Raw genomic sequence first — 15782 nt, 5'->3', positions numbered from 1 at the left:
AAAGAAAACATCAAGCTCCCATCATGCTCTAACTGCTTCAGCTGCTTAGTAGATAACAATTTTGCTCCACTCTCTTCTTCAGCAGAAGAAAAACACACCTACTTTCTAAAACAATTAATATGGACATGGTTGTACTCCAACCAGTTCATACTAAGGGTTACACAACAAACAACAAACAGGATAACAAGGACAATACAAAATTGTCACACAACACTACTAGGCTCGACACGACTCTACTAATTGGCCGGACGGACCAACCTGCTCTGATACCAATTGTAACACCCCGTTCTCAAACAACGTAATATTAATAAATAAAATCAGAGTAATCACACAACGGAGTGTCACACTACTTTTCAAAATTTCATAAATAGAAAATACCTAATTATTTAAATACCAACATTTAGAATATCTTAATAAACTGCAGCGGAATAGTTCTTTAAAAATATAATTTCAACAAAATCCTACGTCAACGAAATTATTAGCACAAAGGCCTGAACGTAATAGGCATTATCCACAACAATAATAAATCCAACAACGAGGTCTTTTCAAAATATGATACATAAAAGAAATGAAGAAGACATTCGCGACGATCCCCATCCTAATATGTATCAGAGCCCTAGACACTTGAGTCAATCAACCTACAAGCCATCATTACCTGCACATTCCCACGGTCGAGGCAACATATACGCAGAAGGTGTGAGAAACTTATCCAATAATAATAATATATAATTCATCAAATTAATGAAAATAACAACAGTTCAACAACAAGCATTATCAAGTTCATATATACATATAACTCGGCATCATATTCGTTTTCAACAACATTTAAACAACATCCCCAACAACACAAACGTCATTATCAACAATGAACGCCAACTATTCAACCGACAACGACAACTATGACAATACAACTCCGACAACAACTAATGTATTATGCATGTGGTACCAACTACGCGCGTTGAATGCTAAGCATTCCAGGGCATAAGCCCCCAACAGTTTGGATGGTTAAAGCATCCCAGGGCATAAGCCCCCAACAGGTGAACGATAAACATTCTAGGGCATAAGCCCCCAACGGTTTGAATGATGAACATTCCAGGGCATAAGCCCCCAACGGTTTGAAGGATGAACATTCCAGGGCATAAGCCCCCAACAGAACATGAGTATGCATATGGACTCGACTTGTGTATATCAACATACAACTCCAACAATGACTACAACAATAACATATGTGCCTACAACAATTATGACACACTCCCCAACTTCGACATTAGACGATACAACGACGTCAACAACGGAAATCAACAACATAGCATATATATAAATCAATTACATTCATCTCAAAGTCCAAAACATCCTTCAAAAGAAATTAAGTTTTGATCAATAGGACATAAGCCAAATACCCATAAAACACCTCAACTAAATCCCTAACACTTAAGTTTGAAGTTGGGAAACCAATCATAAGTTTTTGGACTAACTTGGGATTAGTTATGCTAAGTTTTCTTAAAGTTTTCTGAAGACCCACCTGGACTATTTTTATCATAACTCAAAATATACACATCTTTTCCATTCCAAACCAAGGCCATTTTAAAGCTAACTTAATTATCTACAAATTTCATGTTTACACCAAAAGCTAATTCAACACGGAAACAGGTAAAAAAGACACAAGAACGCAAAAATCGAAGTTCTGACAGCACCCAACGAAAGCACAACAAGCAGTCACCCATGAGGGGCTGCCTTGCCGCGCCCAGGCGCTGGCCAGCTGCGCCCAAGCGTGGGCAGGCAGCAGCCAGGAACCTGCGATGCAGCTCTGTGCAATCCCATTTTTCTCGGTTTAATTGTTTCGTCCGTAAAAACCTAACTGTTACCCCGAATCCGATTCTGTTTTTGCCTACGCGTTCTATTCGACAAATCCTATTATATATTACTGAAAAATCATATTTTCAAATCTCAAAAACAGCTTATCCCAGAATCACTTATTTCTCAAAAACACTTAAAATCTTTTTTTCTCATAATCTCAATTTTCATCAACCCAACCCTAAATTTGATAAGGAACATTGCCTATGATAAATCTAAGACCTGAACATCAATTTAACATAACTTCAATGAATTTTCTATTCTATTAACAACCAAACACATCTTCAAAACCTAATTTCTCAAACAACCAAAACTATGAACATCAAAATAAGATTTACCCTAATCCCCAAAACTCACAACCTGCAACCTTTGCCAAACCCAATTTCAGAAAACATACTTAAGATTAGAGAATATGAATCCCAATTTCTGATCACCCAAACCCCCAAATGATTTGCAACAATGTTTGTAGGTTCTATGGGAAACATAGCAGTCAAAACAACATAGAAAACATGCATTCTCAACATAATTCATTTCATTATAGCAACCTAGCATAACTTTCTAACCCTAAAATCAAGAACACAACAATTCATCAAATTTCAGAATTATACATATTATTAGTGAAAGGAATCCCACCCTTACCTTATCTCAGCAAATTCTACAGCAAAAATGGTTGGATTCTCTCTTCCTAGCTCTTCTCCTAGCTTCCTCTTCCTTCTCTCAAAACCAGTTTCTAAAGTTTTTACGTGAAAATGTTTCTGCCTCCTTTTCTTTCTTTTTTTCTCCCAAAAACTATAACCTCCCCTCTTTTCATTTAACTCCCACTAAACTCACATAATTACTATTTAATTCCCTTTAATTAAAATAAATAATAATTCTATATTATTTCTATTTCTCATATTATTTCCTCAAATAATAAAACAATATTCATTCAAATAAAACACAACTCCATAAATCATATAATAAAATAGAATTACACCATATATCACATAAAATCACACAAAACATATATTTCACATGAAATCACACACACACACACACACACACACACACACACACATATATATATATATATATATATCAAATAAAGTCATATAAAAATATTCACACATCTACTAAAAATAATTAAATAAAAATGGGGCGTTACAACGTCTATCCCAGACTTAACGAACGCTCTAGGTATTCTGCCCCGAATTCCATAGGAACCGGCCTTAGTTCCACATTCGTATAGGTGAGTCTATCAAGAGCACTCCTGTAGCTATGTACTCCACTCCACATAGAGTATAGATCTCATTAAGAGTTTCTATTATCTCATCCTTCTGTCGCTGCAGGAATCATGCTTTCTTACTTTTATCATAGCATGTTCTATCACTTGTGACTTGTTATTACCCATTGAACCTATTTCTTGGGATCTCCAGTCATGTAGGTCGGGTTACCATCACTTGTGACCTTTGGGCATTAGTCCCATCCTATTGGATGTGTTTAGGACTTTCTTTTTAGTAATTCCTTTCGTCAAAGGATTGACTAATTCTTTATCAGTACATGCACGATATACTTTAACCGTTCCTTTTGAGAGTAGCTAGCTCTCTAATACTTTATGTGTTCGAGCCTTAATTATCGTCTCTTACCATTTTGGTAACGATTCTCAATTTCGTAATAGCTGCAGACTACCACAATAAATTAACACTTCGAACAACGGTTTCACCCAGTAAGGGTTCTTAGCTAACAAGCATCTTATCAACTTGCTTCTTCACTAGTTTTCTCTAGTGTTCTCATCCCAGATACATTCCATAGTAGAATGAGTCAATATCATTTGTTTCAACAAACAACCCCTACAATAATGCTCAATGTGCAGTCACTGGTCGCTTTAAGACTCGTCTGAAGGATGTTTTATTTTGTATCTTGTACCATTTAAGTACAATAGGTTACTCCTCATGAAGTAATCCTAGGGTCATAGTCTTCTTAAGGCACCTCACGACTCTTTCTATAGCATGGCAATGCTTCTCATTTGTCTACTAGTAAACTTGCACAAGAGTTTCACGACATCGGCAATGTCGGGTCTAATACATTCAGTGGCATACCTAAGTACTGCCAATGATGCTCGCATATTCTGTTTTTCTAACATCATCTCAAGTGTTCTTACACTTGGATCATAATATATGATTGCAAGTTTACGGTTAAATAATTACACTTCCTTAAGATCTTCTCAACTTTGTGAGATTTATCAAAAAAGTTCTCTTTTCTGATCTAGTAATCTTGAAACCAAGAATTACTTCTACTTTATCTGGGTCTTTCTCATCAATGTTGTTGATAAACAATGATTTCACATAATTCATAACATGAATCTTTAAATCAAATATTGAACCACACCAGCCCTCCGCAATCGTTTACCCGCCCCACTTTTCTTCTAATCCTCTCTTTTCCCCTTCCCCTTTTTCCATGTTCAGCTTGCGGGGTTGATGTTACTATCCTTGGACCACTGAATTGGTCTCTCAAACATTCATGTGCAATATATCGTATCCGAGATATTGATTCGATTTGTTGTGGATCTAACCCTTTTGTTGAAAAGGTGTTAGCTATGTGTGCAATATCTCTCAGACCAGCATTCTGCAAGCATTTGTTTATTTTCTATTAAAAGCATTTCAAACTTCATCTATGATTGCTACAAGATATATAAAACTAAAACTCATAAAACATATCCTTACCGTTCTCTGAAACTCAGATGACAGAGAAATAGGCCTTCCTATGAACCTGCGCGTAATTCTCATATACCAATCCATGTACTCGCTTTCATCAACACCTTCATCTCCATCAACAATGTACAGCTGATGATCCATCGATTCAGTAAGCTTCGATTCCATTTTCCTGGACAAGTCAACCCCACCATCAACTCCTCTACTCTTCCTCTCCCATCGCTCCACATCATCAGGAATTGATTGAAGCATGCCATATTGCCTTAAGCATCGATCCGGAAGATGTCTTTCTGCCTTGTCAAAGCATATAAGCATTGTCTTTGACCTCCCAAGAATTAAAGTGCTTTTGATATGATCTGGAATCACCATACTGTCCATGTTTCGGTAGGGGAGCCATTCTACCTGTAGATCTATACTAGTGATTCTATATCTTAAAAGGATATATAGAACATTCTCATTAACATTAAACATAGAAATGAGAATAAGACTTACATCGCATGCTTTTAGAGAATCCAAAGCCTTCCGATAAAAAACTACATCACGATTTGCAGTTGGGTCACTTTGTTTTCCTTTCCATCTAAGCACAAAGGGAAATCGATCATGCATCATTTCGAGATTAAGCTTTGGCCATCCAACATTTAGGTGATAGTAACTCCAACACTGCAAATGCATAATAATCAGTTAAACTCTATGAGGTAGTGACAAATACACAGATGCTAGACATATCATTGACACGTTGACGCCAGTACAATTGAGAAAATGTAAGAAATTGAAAGTAACTGCGCCGGTGTCATTCTTCGATGTTCGACAAGTGTCAGTGCTACACAGGCTAATCAGTATTTAAAGAAAGAAAAACTGCAGTTTGAAAGAACAATGACAAAGGTAGAAGACTTAAAAAGAAGAGGACAACAACTTGCAGTAGCGTTAAACATCCACTAATGGTGCTGAGTTTTTAGTGATGCATTGCCTAGTGCTCTGTACAAGAATGACAATGCTGCTGCTCCCCAGGCATATTGCCCGCATCTAACAAAATTCTCAAATAACGGTAAATACATTACAAGGACCTTATTTCCTGTAGTGGTCGAGAATATGGTGCTACCTACAAGATAAAGAAGATAAGCACGAGTATGTTTGCTCTATCACTGGGACATCGAGAAAAGAACTCTTTCAACCAACTTAGCTTCACCATCCCGCCACTTGTGTAGCCCGATTATGGTGCTCTTCCGAGATACTTTTCACAAACGGAACTGCGTGAGGTATGCGTAAGAACTATAACAGGTTCCCCATCAATGGCAGCCCAATCAATTGTGCGACATCTTTAAGGGTTACCGTCATTTCACCGACATTCAAGTGAAAAGTGTTTGTTTCTCGTCTCCATCTTTCAACTAGAGCAGAGATAAGTGGATTATCTAGACTAATAGCTGGAATAGACCGTAAGTATCTGAATCCAGCTTTCTCTACCAATTCAATCTGTTTCGGTGTAAGTGTCCAGTGATCAAGTTTTGAAGTGTGTTCATGACATCTGAGGGCTCCGCGCTCCTGCTAATGTAATGTATTAACGAGAGAACAGATATATAACAGTCAGGCTATGACAAGAATTTTACACAAGAAAATAAAATAAATAGCGAAACAGAAAGTATTGGCTATTAACAAAATCTTGTCTTTATCCTATAGAACTGAACTATCAATTGGATCTGGATTTGTTGCGTAACGTTCCAATGCTCCCACTTCCATTTCTGACAACTAAAATGTAAGAAGAAAATTAAGGGTCTGTGTAATTATACTCCCTCCATTCCTAAATACATGTCGCAGTTTAAGGAATTCTACCACCATCTGTATGAATTGATATATAAACTAATAAAAAGAAGTAATCTACTTTCTCATTAAGGTGATGTTGATGCGTTGGTATTTATGGAATTCCGCAAACATTCTTCTCTTTTAGGAGTTGTCTTGGGATACAATCAGCTGTCTGACAGTGTAAGAGGGTCTTCTTGGACTGATTTTCCTGATACAGTCATGCTTTTACTGACCAGGTTCATGTATATGTATCATTTTGATGGGCTGCATCTCATGCCAGTGGATATTTTAGTAGGTATCTCATTTTGGTTCGGTAAGCTCCGGTTATCAGCTTTTTTGGCTGTTAGTGTGTTCTTAAATGGTTGGTCTGGTTAGAGTTTCATGGATTATTGTGTGCTCTAGTGTTGCCTATGTGGCTTCCATGCCTATCCTTTCGGTCTAGCCAACATCAGTTTTGTTTTTTGCGTTATTTGTTAATTGACAATGTTCGTAGAGCTGCTGTTTTGTGCTGTAGTTTTTAGGTTTTCTTTTGGTCTACTTTGTTGCAGTATTAGATCTATTGCCTTGGTGTTTGGTTGAATTGTTTTTTCTACTAGTGAAATGGAGGGTAATCTTTTTTGCTTTAATTCGGGTACACCTCGAGCTTGGATTTGAGCACTTAACAGCATGATTTCAATCATTTCCTTATCCTCGTGTAACATTTTTTTGTAACATGAAATTTATACTTATTGCATTCTAACAAACTTGTCTGTTGGTAAAGTTGACTGAGATACTTAGTCTTTTGTTTTTGTTTTCCCTAAACTTTCATTCGCCACAATTCTTGAAAATACATTGTTCAAAATATAGGATAAATATTCGATGTTACGTAACTTAAAGGAAAATCAAATGAACAAGAAATTAAGAGAAAACTAACAGAATCGTCATAGGATATTTTTAGAAGTTCTCTGTATCTGGTGCTCATTATTGAGCCTTTTCACTCCTTTAAAAAAGTGGACTTCCTTGCTGGATAATCTATGAGATAACTAGGTTTTTCCTTTTAAGCCTGCTCTTATTTGAAAAACAAGGCTTACCTAACAGTTAATGTCATCATGATTTGTATGTAAACTTGGTGTTGGAATGTATTGCCAGGAGGTTGGAATCCACAGTAATAATAGCAGGGTCATTTTTTTTTTTGTAAATTGTGTCATACAGATTTGTATGTAACTTAGTGTAGAAAAATTGTATCATATAGATCCAAATAAATGAGGCGTCGATGTTGATGGAAAACTGAAAACAGATAAAAGATATATGATATATATTTCTCACGAGTTGCCATGATATAGACCCAAATAAATGAGGCACCGTGATAATGGAAACTTGAGGACTAAGTAAGTTTTACTGAACCCCAAAGTAGGTGTCAATGTTCCAGCTTGAACAAACAAGGTTTACCTCATGAGAAGGAGGTGTTTTCTCACGAGTCGCTCGTTTGGATACTGTAAGACTCATACTCTCTAGTTGCAAAACACAGGTTGAGAATTCATAATGTGAATGAGAAGTCTTCCTTTTTGAATGGAGTCCTAGAAAAATAAGTGTACATCAAGAAACTATGGAGATACAAGGTGAAAGGAAAAGAAGGCAGGGCTTTCAAGTTAAAGGGGTGACAGGGTGTTAAATAGTAAACTTGATTTAGCTCATTGGACTAGTCAAGTGTTAAGTCCATGTAGCTAATGAGTGTTATAGACAAATGAATGTTGATTGGTAGTATAGAGACATAATATTAAACATGAGAGAACTATGTATAACTTCTCTTTGAAGTGTGTAAAATATTACCGTATCGTTTTAATAGAACTCTCCCCTGAAGCCTAAGTCTATAAAAAGAGGAGAGCTTTTCATTTGTAAAGCAAAGCAAATTTCAAGCAAGAAAATCAAGAAACAAATTAAGTCTCCTCTCAAATATTGTCTCCTCCTCAATTGCTTCCAAAATCTCACCATATTCCTCTCCTTTTCTAACATTTTGCTCGTATGCCGAACAATCTTTTTCGGTTGACAATGTTGAAATCCAACCAAAACGATCAATGATTCCCAATTTGAAGATCAATAGTGTCTATCGATCATTCTCATTGCATGATACCATACTGCGTTTGATAGAAATGCTCTTGTATAATGTGGATCATAGAACAATATATAATTCAAATGGGAGTATGATAGCTAGGATTGGTAGCTAAGTGTGACAGACCGGTTTCCAGCTTTGATAGGGAAATTTGTGTTATTGTGGGTGAAATAAATGGAATAATATATGCACACACATTGAGACCTGAAGTATATAAATCCTCTCAAAGATAGAGCACTCCGCTATGCATGTTTATGCTACATGAAAAGGTTGAATGAAATTTATTTAATTTTGTACGGGAAAAATTATATAAACCCTCCCAAAAACACACAACTACCTAAATTCCAATACACTCAAAAGACTAGAATTGTTATGGTGAAGAAAACTCATAGTTATAATAAATCTCTACAACTTGAATATTTTAGTAGATTGCAGAATATGTCATTTTGTACTATAATTAAGAAGTATATCTTATTCGTTTGTCGTCTAATAAATCTGACATTCAAGTGAGTTTCATTTGACCTTCCGTTTGTAATTTCTTTCCTAATTTCCAATCCTCGTGTAATTTCGCAAGACAGAAAACAAAGTTGCAGAAAATGTTAAATGTTAACTTTATCATGGTAACATTTTTGCTAACATGAAATTTGTAGTTCTGTGAAAGTTGCATGTAAGTTCGAGTGAGAAAGATGTGTGTGTGTGTGTCAAATATGTGAAACGTTTATATATGGACCTAAACAAGTTTGTACTCAATAAACAGATATAATGCTGATGTATTTGAAAATTTTGTTTCAGTGCAAGGAGACATAATCTTGTTCGTATTTATTGGTTTAATCCGATTGGGAAAATATTGATGGAACTGATACTCAACATTTCTCCTGCTTGAGGTCATTATATTTGTACTTTTGATGGAACAGATCTGCTTATTTTGTAATTACAAGATATATAAAATGCAGCAAGCAGAATGACTGGAACCAATTATTATTCTTAAATTTATCCAGATACATAAATTTCATCAGAGTACTGCTTCACTTCACTGGAAGGGATATAGTTATCAATCACATACACGTACACGTACACATACATAGACACTATACATGACACAAACACACACCAATACGCATACACAAGTAATAATTTAAGAAAATCGAAGTGATTAATGGAGTCACATGTGTCAGTGTTGTGTCGATATTAGACATTAACACATTTTCAGTCTCTTAAGTTTCGGTTCTACAAATTGATATTGTGTTTCTTGACTTCAAATATAAATTCAAACTATCAATTCAAAGTCATCTATCTCAATATATCTTCATGGTTTGTCTCAAGATTAAAATTAGATGTAAGTGATGCTTTGCTACTTATGCCATACTCATTCTTTACATTTCAATGCTGTCTTAAATATATCAATTTTAAATCTATCAATTTGTTCCAGTCTCATTTTCTTTTTTGAAAAGTGAATCACATTTTTTTATATTATAACGTAATTGTGTGACTTCTTGAGGATAGTAGTCAAAAGAAAAGCTTTTGTTTCAAGATAGATTCTGATTTATCATGCCTTCAATTGTGTTATGTATTGTTCCAGTCAACTTAATATGAGATATGCTCAAAATTTGAAGTTGAATAAGATAAAATAATTCAAGTGGAATTTGGAGTTACTTACAACCAAATGTATCCAACTGATTGAGAAGGGTAGCTATAAAAATCATAGCTTGATGCATATGATTAGAGCAAATGTCCAAAGCACAACATTTTGAACTAAAACTAAGGAGAAAAAGAACAACTTACAAAATGAATGCAACCATTCACTGACTAGTAGAAAAAAGGAAAATCAATGAACAAAAACATTAAAACAAGTGAAACATGAATTCAGAAGCAACAGTCTTACAATAACATATGATCACATCTCATACAATTATTTGGAAAACTCTATCCACGAACTGCGACATGCATAATCACCTGATAAAATACAAAACAAATGAAATGGATGTAAGTTTTGATTAGAATTACGTAATGAAACAAATACTCTATAGTTTGACTAATAAAACTTGAAAAAGGTTTCACTAACCTTAACTGGCAGGAGCTCAATTTCTACGAAAGCTATTTAACTTTACGATCAAAGTAACATAGAGCTTGTCACCTACTCCATATATAAACCGAAAGTATGCATGCCTCCATTTCCTAATAAGAGACAAAGAACCACAAATCCCCCAGAAACCTGCTGCAAATCCAACTCCCATCCCTAGATACAATGATTCTTTTATAGATTCATCATCCTCATTCTCTGTAGATGGCAGTGCAGTTTTAGGATTTTCTTCTGTTATGGTACAATTATTAAGAGGAGCTCCGCATAGTTTAGGATTCCCAATATAACTTGATGCATTAAAACTTTGAAGTTGAGTTCCTATTGGGATTTTTCCATCAAAACTGTTGTAAGATAAATTCAAATAACCCAAAAAGTGTAACAGAGACATGCTTTGAGGAATTTCACCACAAAACTTGTTATTAGAGAGATCGAGAGATTCCATATTTATCATGCCTCCAATCGTCTTCGGAATTGTTCCTGTCAAACTATTGTGAGATAAGTTCAATGTTTGAACTTGAACAAGTCGAAATAATTCCAATGTCACATCTCCAGACAAACTATTGGATGAAAGGTCAATAGTTCGCCTATCTGGGCTAACTTGATACACATAATCGTGACCTTTGATAAATAAATCAATTGTGTCAGAATACCATCCATTTACATGATAAGTAACCATTTGAGTCAAGTTGTAGACACAGCGTGGCAAAGATCCTGAAAGTTTGTTATGTGCAAGGTCTAAGTGAAACAAATTAGAGAGATTGAAGAACTGTATTGGAATAGTCCCTTCAAATTGGTTAGCTCTCAATATGACCACTTCTAAGTTTTGTGACATCATCATTGGTATGGTTCCAGAAAAATCATTTTTTCCCAAGTTCAAGAATCGCAACTGTTTCAAATCAGAGAGGTACATTGAAACTTCACCAGACAACCTGTTACTCCACAAGTTTAGGAGCGACAGTTTTTTCATGTTCTTCCAACTATGTGGAATTGATCCTGAGAATGAGTTGTAAGACAAATCAACCGAAACAGCCATTGGTGATATGTTTGGGAGTCCTCCTGTGAAATTATTGTGATCCAACCTTATGTCGGAACAGTTTAGTGTTAGGATAGATATGTCTTCAGCAATCGAATTGTTTGACAAATAAACTTCACCGGGTATTCTTTCTATAAGGCTCGAGAACTTATTTCTATCTACCAATGAAATTCCCGAACTCGATACGTCGAGATGTTGCAGTGACTTTTGTGTATATATCCAAGATGGAAAGTTTGAGCCTTGATTTGTATTTTCCAATGAAAGGTAAGAGAGTTGAAAAGGAGGAACCCAATCCAAATCAAATTGGAATACAAAGTTTGAATTACTCAGGTCTAGATGATCTAAACTAGAGAGTTTGGAAAATTGTAAATTTGAAATTGCACCAGAGAAATTATTAGGGACAATAGATAAGTAATTTAAGGAAGAGAGGTTTCCTAGAGTTGAAGGAATAGATCCTTGTAGTTGGTTTTCAGAGAGATCAAGGTGTTGAATATGGGCAAGTTGGCCTATTTCTACTGGAACTGATCCTTGTAGTTGGTTATAAGAGAGATCAAGGTGTTGAATATGGGCAAGTTGGCCTATTTCTACTGGAACTGATCCTTGTATTTGGTTATAAGAGAGATAAAGGTCTCTCAAATTTTGAAGGTTTAGCAAGCTTGAAGGTATCTCACCATGTATATTGCTTCCCCGAAGGTCAAGATAGGTGAGATCTTTGGTGAGATTAAAAAACCCATTTGGTATATGAGAGGCGAAGTTGTTGTAAGAAAGGTGAAGAGTTACAATTGAAGACAAATTCAAATACTCAACATATGGGAAGTTGTTCAGGTTACAATGACTCAAATGTAATTCTAATAGTGAAGGAAGTGTATTCACTATTTGAACCCAATTGGTTTCCTTATGAAGATCATATCCACTAAGGTTGAGATATTTTAAGGAAGAAAGTGGAGAAAGCCAATCAAGATTATCCATACCATTACCTAAACTGTAGAAAAAGTTAAGGTAGACAAGTTTAGATGAATGTGTGATGTTGTGTTGAATAGATGGAATAGTTATCACTTCGAAACCATTATGACTCAAATCCAAATAACTGAGAAATTCAAGTTCAAGAATACAAAGATTCATCTCACCTTCCAATCCATAGTAGCTGAGATCAAGTTTTGTAACTCTTCCCGTAATGTTGTCACATTGGACTCCTTCCCAAGCACAACAATCTTTTTCTGTTGACCAGGTTGATATCACACCAAAACTAACATTGATGCCCTGTTTGAAGGTTGACAGTGTCTCGTGATCTTTCTCATTGCATCGAACCAATGTGTGATTGCTGCACATGCTTTTGTGGAATGTGGTTATTGATAAAAGTAGAATCAAAAGAAGTGACATTTGTGAAATAAGAATGGTCATCATGAATAATTGTTTGAATCAGAGAAGATGAACTAATTCAAATGGGATTATGATTTGTTATGAGATTTTTATGTGCTTATATAAGATATTGAGTTATGAGAAAGCTTAAAAAAAGATAAATTGGAAAAAGGTTGATAAGAAAGTATGTGGACAACAGTTTCAATTGATACAAATGGGATCTAATTGTTAGAAAAAATGAAATAGCTCCAAAACTGTAAGACTTTGAATAGAGGCAGCGAAGACTTGGAACCTCATGTGCCAAATTATTCAAAACTTATCATAATACGAATGGTAAATGTTTAATTGATACTATTTTGTGGACAACAATTATATGGATCACCCTGTCATCATTTGAACCTTTTTTTATGACAAAGGAAATTGCTATGAATACCGCACAGATTTGGCAAAATTAAATTTCAACTTTGTCATTTAAAATTAACAAAGTAATACAAATTGAATTTTGTTTTGTTGTTAACCCTCTGATTTATAGGGAAAATGGACCCAATTTACCCGGACTTTAAACTTGGTTTTCCTAAGGGATTCGTTTTAGAGAGAGCTTATTAACAACTTAAGTTCGACCACTTGGTTAATACAAATTGAATATGATATAAATTTTAAGTGATTCTGATTGTACTCGACATGAAATTTGTTTCCAAGAAAGAAAAAAAAAACAAAGTTACATCACATGTTAACTTGACCATTATGATAACATTTTTAATGATTGTCGTTCTGCATTGCCTACAAATGGTACATTGACTGCCGTAAATGATCAATTTATTTCTACATTTCAATGCTATCCAATATCTATTAATTTGTTTCAAACATTGCTATTTATGGATTGCCTATAGTTTCTACATCTCAATGCTATCTAATATCTATCAATTTGTAAACAACTATATTATGTAATCGTGTTTGGAGGCTCAAGAATTGCCTTAGTGGCCTCAACAGTCGAGGCTTTGAATCCCCTTTAGTTAAGAGATATTTGAGAGCTGCATGATCTGTAAAAACAATGACTTTGGAGCCTATTAGATAAGAACGAAATTTTTCCAATGCGAAGATTACAGCAAGCAATTCCTTTTCAGTTGTGGAATAGTTAACTTGATTTTCATTTAAAACCTTGCTTGCATAGTAAATTGCATGGAAAAATTTGTTCTTGCGTTGGCCTAGGACTGCACCAACAGCATAATCACTTGCATCACACATAAGTTCAAAAGGTAAATCCCAATTGGGTGCAATGATTATTGGTGCAGTCACCAACTTGTTTTTAATCAAAGAAAAAGCATTTAGACATTCCGAATCAAAATTAAACTCGTTTTCTTTGACCAAGAGGTTACAGAGGGGTTTGGAAATTTTAGAAAAGTCTTTTATGAACCGCCGATAGAACCCGGCATGCCCCAAGAAACTCCTCACTCCTTTAACATTGATTAGTGGAGGAAGTTTCTCTATAACCTCTATCTTAGCTTGGTCCACCTCAATGCCTTTAGCACTTATTTTATGTCCCAAAACTATACCTTCAGTTACCATAAAATGACATTTTTCCCAATTCAAAACAAGGTTAGTTTCGGTGCATCTTTTAAGTACAGCATTTAAATGGAACAAGCATTGATCAAAAGACTTACCAAAAACAGAAAAGTCGTCCATAAATACCTCAATGTTCTTCTCTATCATATCAGAGAAGATGGAAAGCATGCACCTTTGAAAGGTTGCCGGCGCATTACACAGCCCAAAGGGCATCCTTCGATAAGCAAACACACCGAATGGACAAGTGAAGGCAGTCTTTTCTTGATCTTCCGGAGCCACTGCAATTTGATTATACCCTGAATACCCATCCAAGAAGCAATAAAAGGCTTGGCCAGCCAATCTCTCAATCATTTGATCCATGAATGGTAATGGAAAGTGGTCTTTCCTTGTTGCGGTATTCAACCTCCGGTAGTCTATACACATTCTCCAACCAGTGACGGTGCGGGTAGGTATCAATTCATTTTTTTCATTTGCTACCACCGTCATTCCTCCTTTCTTGGGTACCACATGAACTGGACTTACCCATGAGCTATCTGAGATAGGATAGATCATACCTGCATCTAATAACTTCAGCACCTCTTTCTTTACCACTTCCTTCATGGTTGGGTTAAGTCTCCTTTGAGGTTGAACCACCGGTTTGTATTCAGCCTCCATGTGTATTTTATGCATACAATAAGCTGGACTAATACCCTTTAAATCAGAAATGTTCCACCCCAAAGCTCCTTGATTGTCTCTTAACACCCTCATTAATTTTTCTTCTTCCAAGGGTGTCAAGGTATTGCTGATGATTACTGGTTTAGAGGCATCCTTAGTGAGAAAAACATATTTCAAGTGAGAAGGGAGTTCTTTTAATTCTGGATTTTTCTCTCCTTCTCCACTCAAAATAGGAACATCTATGGAGTGCTTACCCATTAATTCTTCTATTTTTACCGGACCCAACTCTTGCTTGCTTGCTGCTAGTTGCTTCACACAATCACTTACTTCAAGATCTTCATCATCTTCACCTTTTGCTATAGAATTCACAATTGCACGTTCAAGAGGGTGTGTTGGTTGATGTTCACAAGAGTCATCTTTAACTATTTCTTCAACAATGTCAATCCGGTAACACTTGGGATTTTCATCTTTGTGCTTCATGGCCTCAAATATATTAAACACTACTTGCTCCTTATGGAATCTCAACATTAGCTCTCCTTTCTCAATATCAATCAAAGCACGGCCAGTCGCAAGGAATGGTCTTCCTAGAATGAGTGGCATATCTTCATCTTCAGCCATATCTAAGATCACAAAATCTGCTGGAAATACCAAGTCATTAACCTT

At 35.6% G+C, this 15782-nt stretch overlaps 1 protein-coding gene and 1 long non-coding RNA gene across 2 annotated transcripts; both read right to left on the bottom strand.

Annotated features, from left to right (window-relative positions):
- Nucleotides 1–406: 406 nt before the first annotated feature.
- On the bottom strand, nucleotides 407–2872 carry LOC146937964 (uncharacterized). Its single transcript, XR_015031087.1, has 2 exons — nucleotides 2494–2872; nucleotides 407–655 (listed from the first exon to the last, which is right to left on the bottom strand). It is a non-coding gene; the product is annotated as an uncharacterized LOC146937964 (long non-coding RNA).
- A 7164-nt stretch (nucleotides 2873–10036) lies between these two features.
- LOC146937963 (receptor-like protein EIX2) lies at nucleotides 10037–13168 on the bottom strand. Its single transcript, XM_085752036.1, has 2 exons — nucleotides 10493–13168; nucleotides 10037–10383 (listed from the first exon to the last, which is right to left on the bottom strand). Exon 1 carries the CDS (start codon nucleotides 12945–12947, stop codon nucleotides 10509–10511), a length of 2439 nt encoding a protein of 812 aa, XP_085608162.1. The 5' UTR covers nucleotides 12948–13168; the 3' UTR covers nucleotides 10037–10383; nucleotides 10493–10508.
- Between the last annotated feature and the right edge of the window lie 2614 nt (nucleotides 13169–15782).

Source organism: Medicago sativa, chromosome 3 (assembly GCF_051527215.1).
Source record: "Medicago sativa cultivar Bolivia chromosome 3, Bolivia_mono, whole genome shotgun sequence".
Classification (NCBI taxonomy): domain Eukaryota; kingdom Viridiplantae; phylum Streptophyta; class Magnoliopsida; order Fabales; family Fabaceae; genus Medicago; species Medicago sativa.
The sequence above is the reverse complement of the archived record's forward strand: the minus strand, read 5'-3'. Positions and strand labels throughout refer to the sequence as shown.

Coding starts and splice junctions, on each gene's coding strand:
- LOC146937963 (XM_085752036.1), bottom strand. CDS start 12,947: ATGATGACCATTCTTATTTCACAAATGTCACTTCTTTTGATTCTACTT.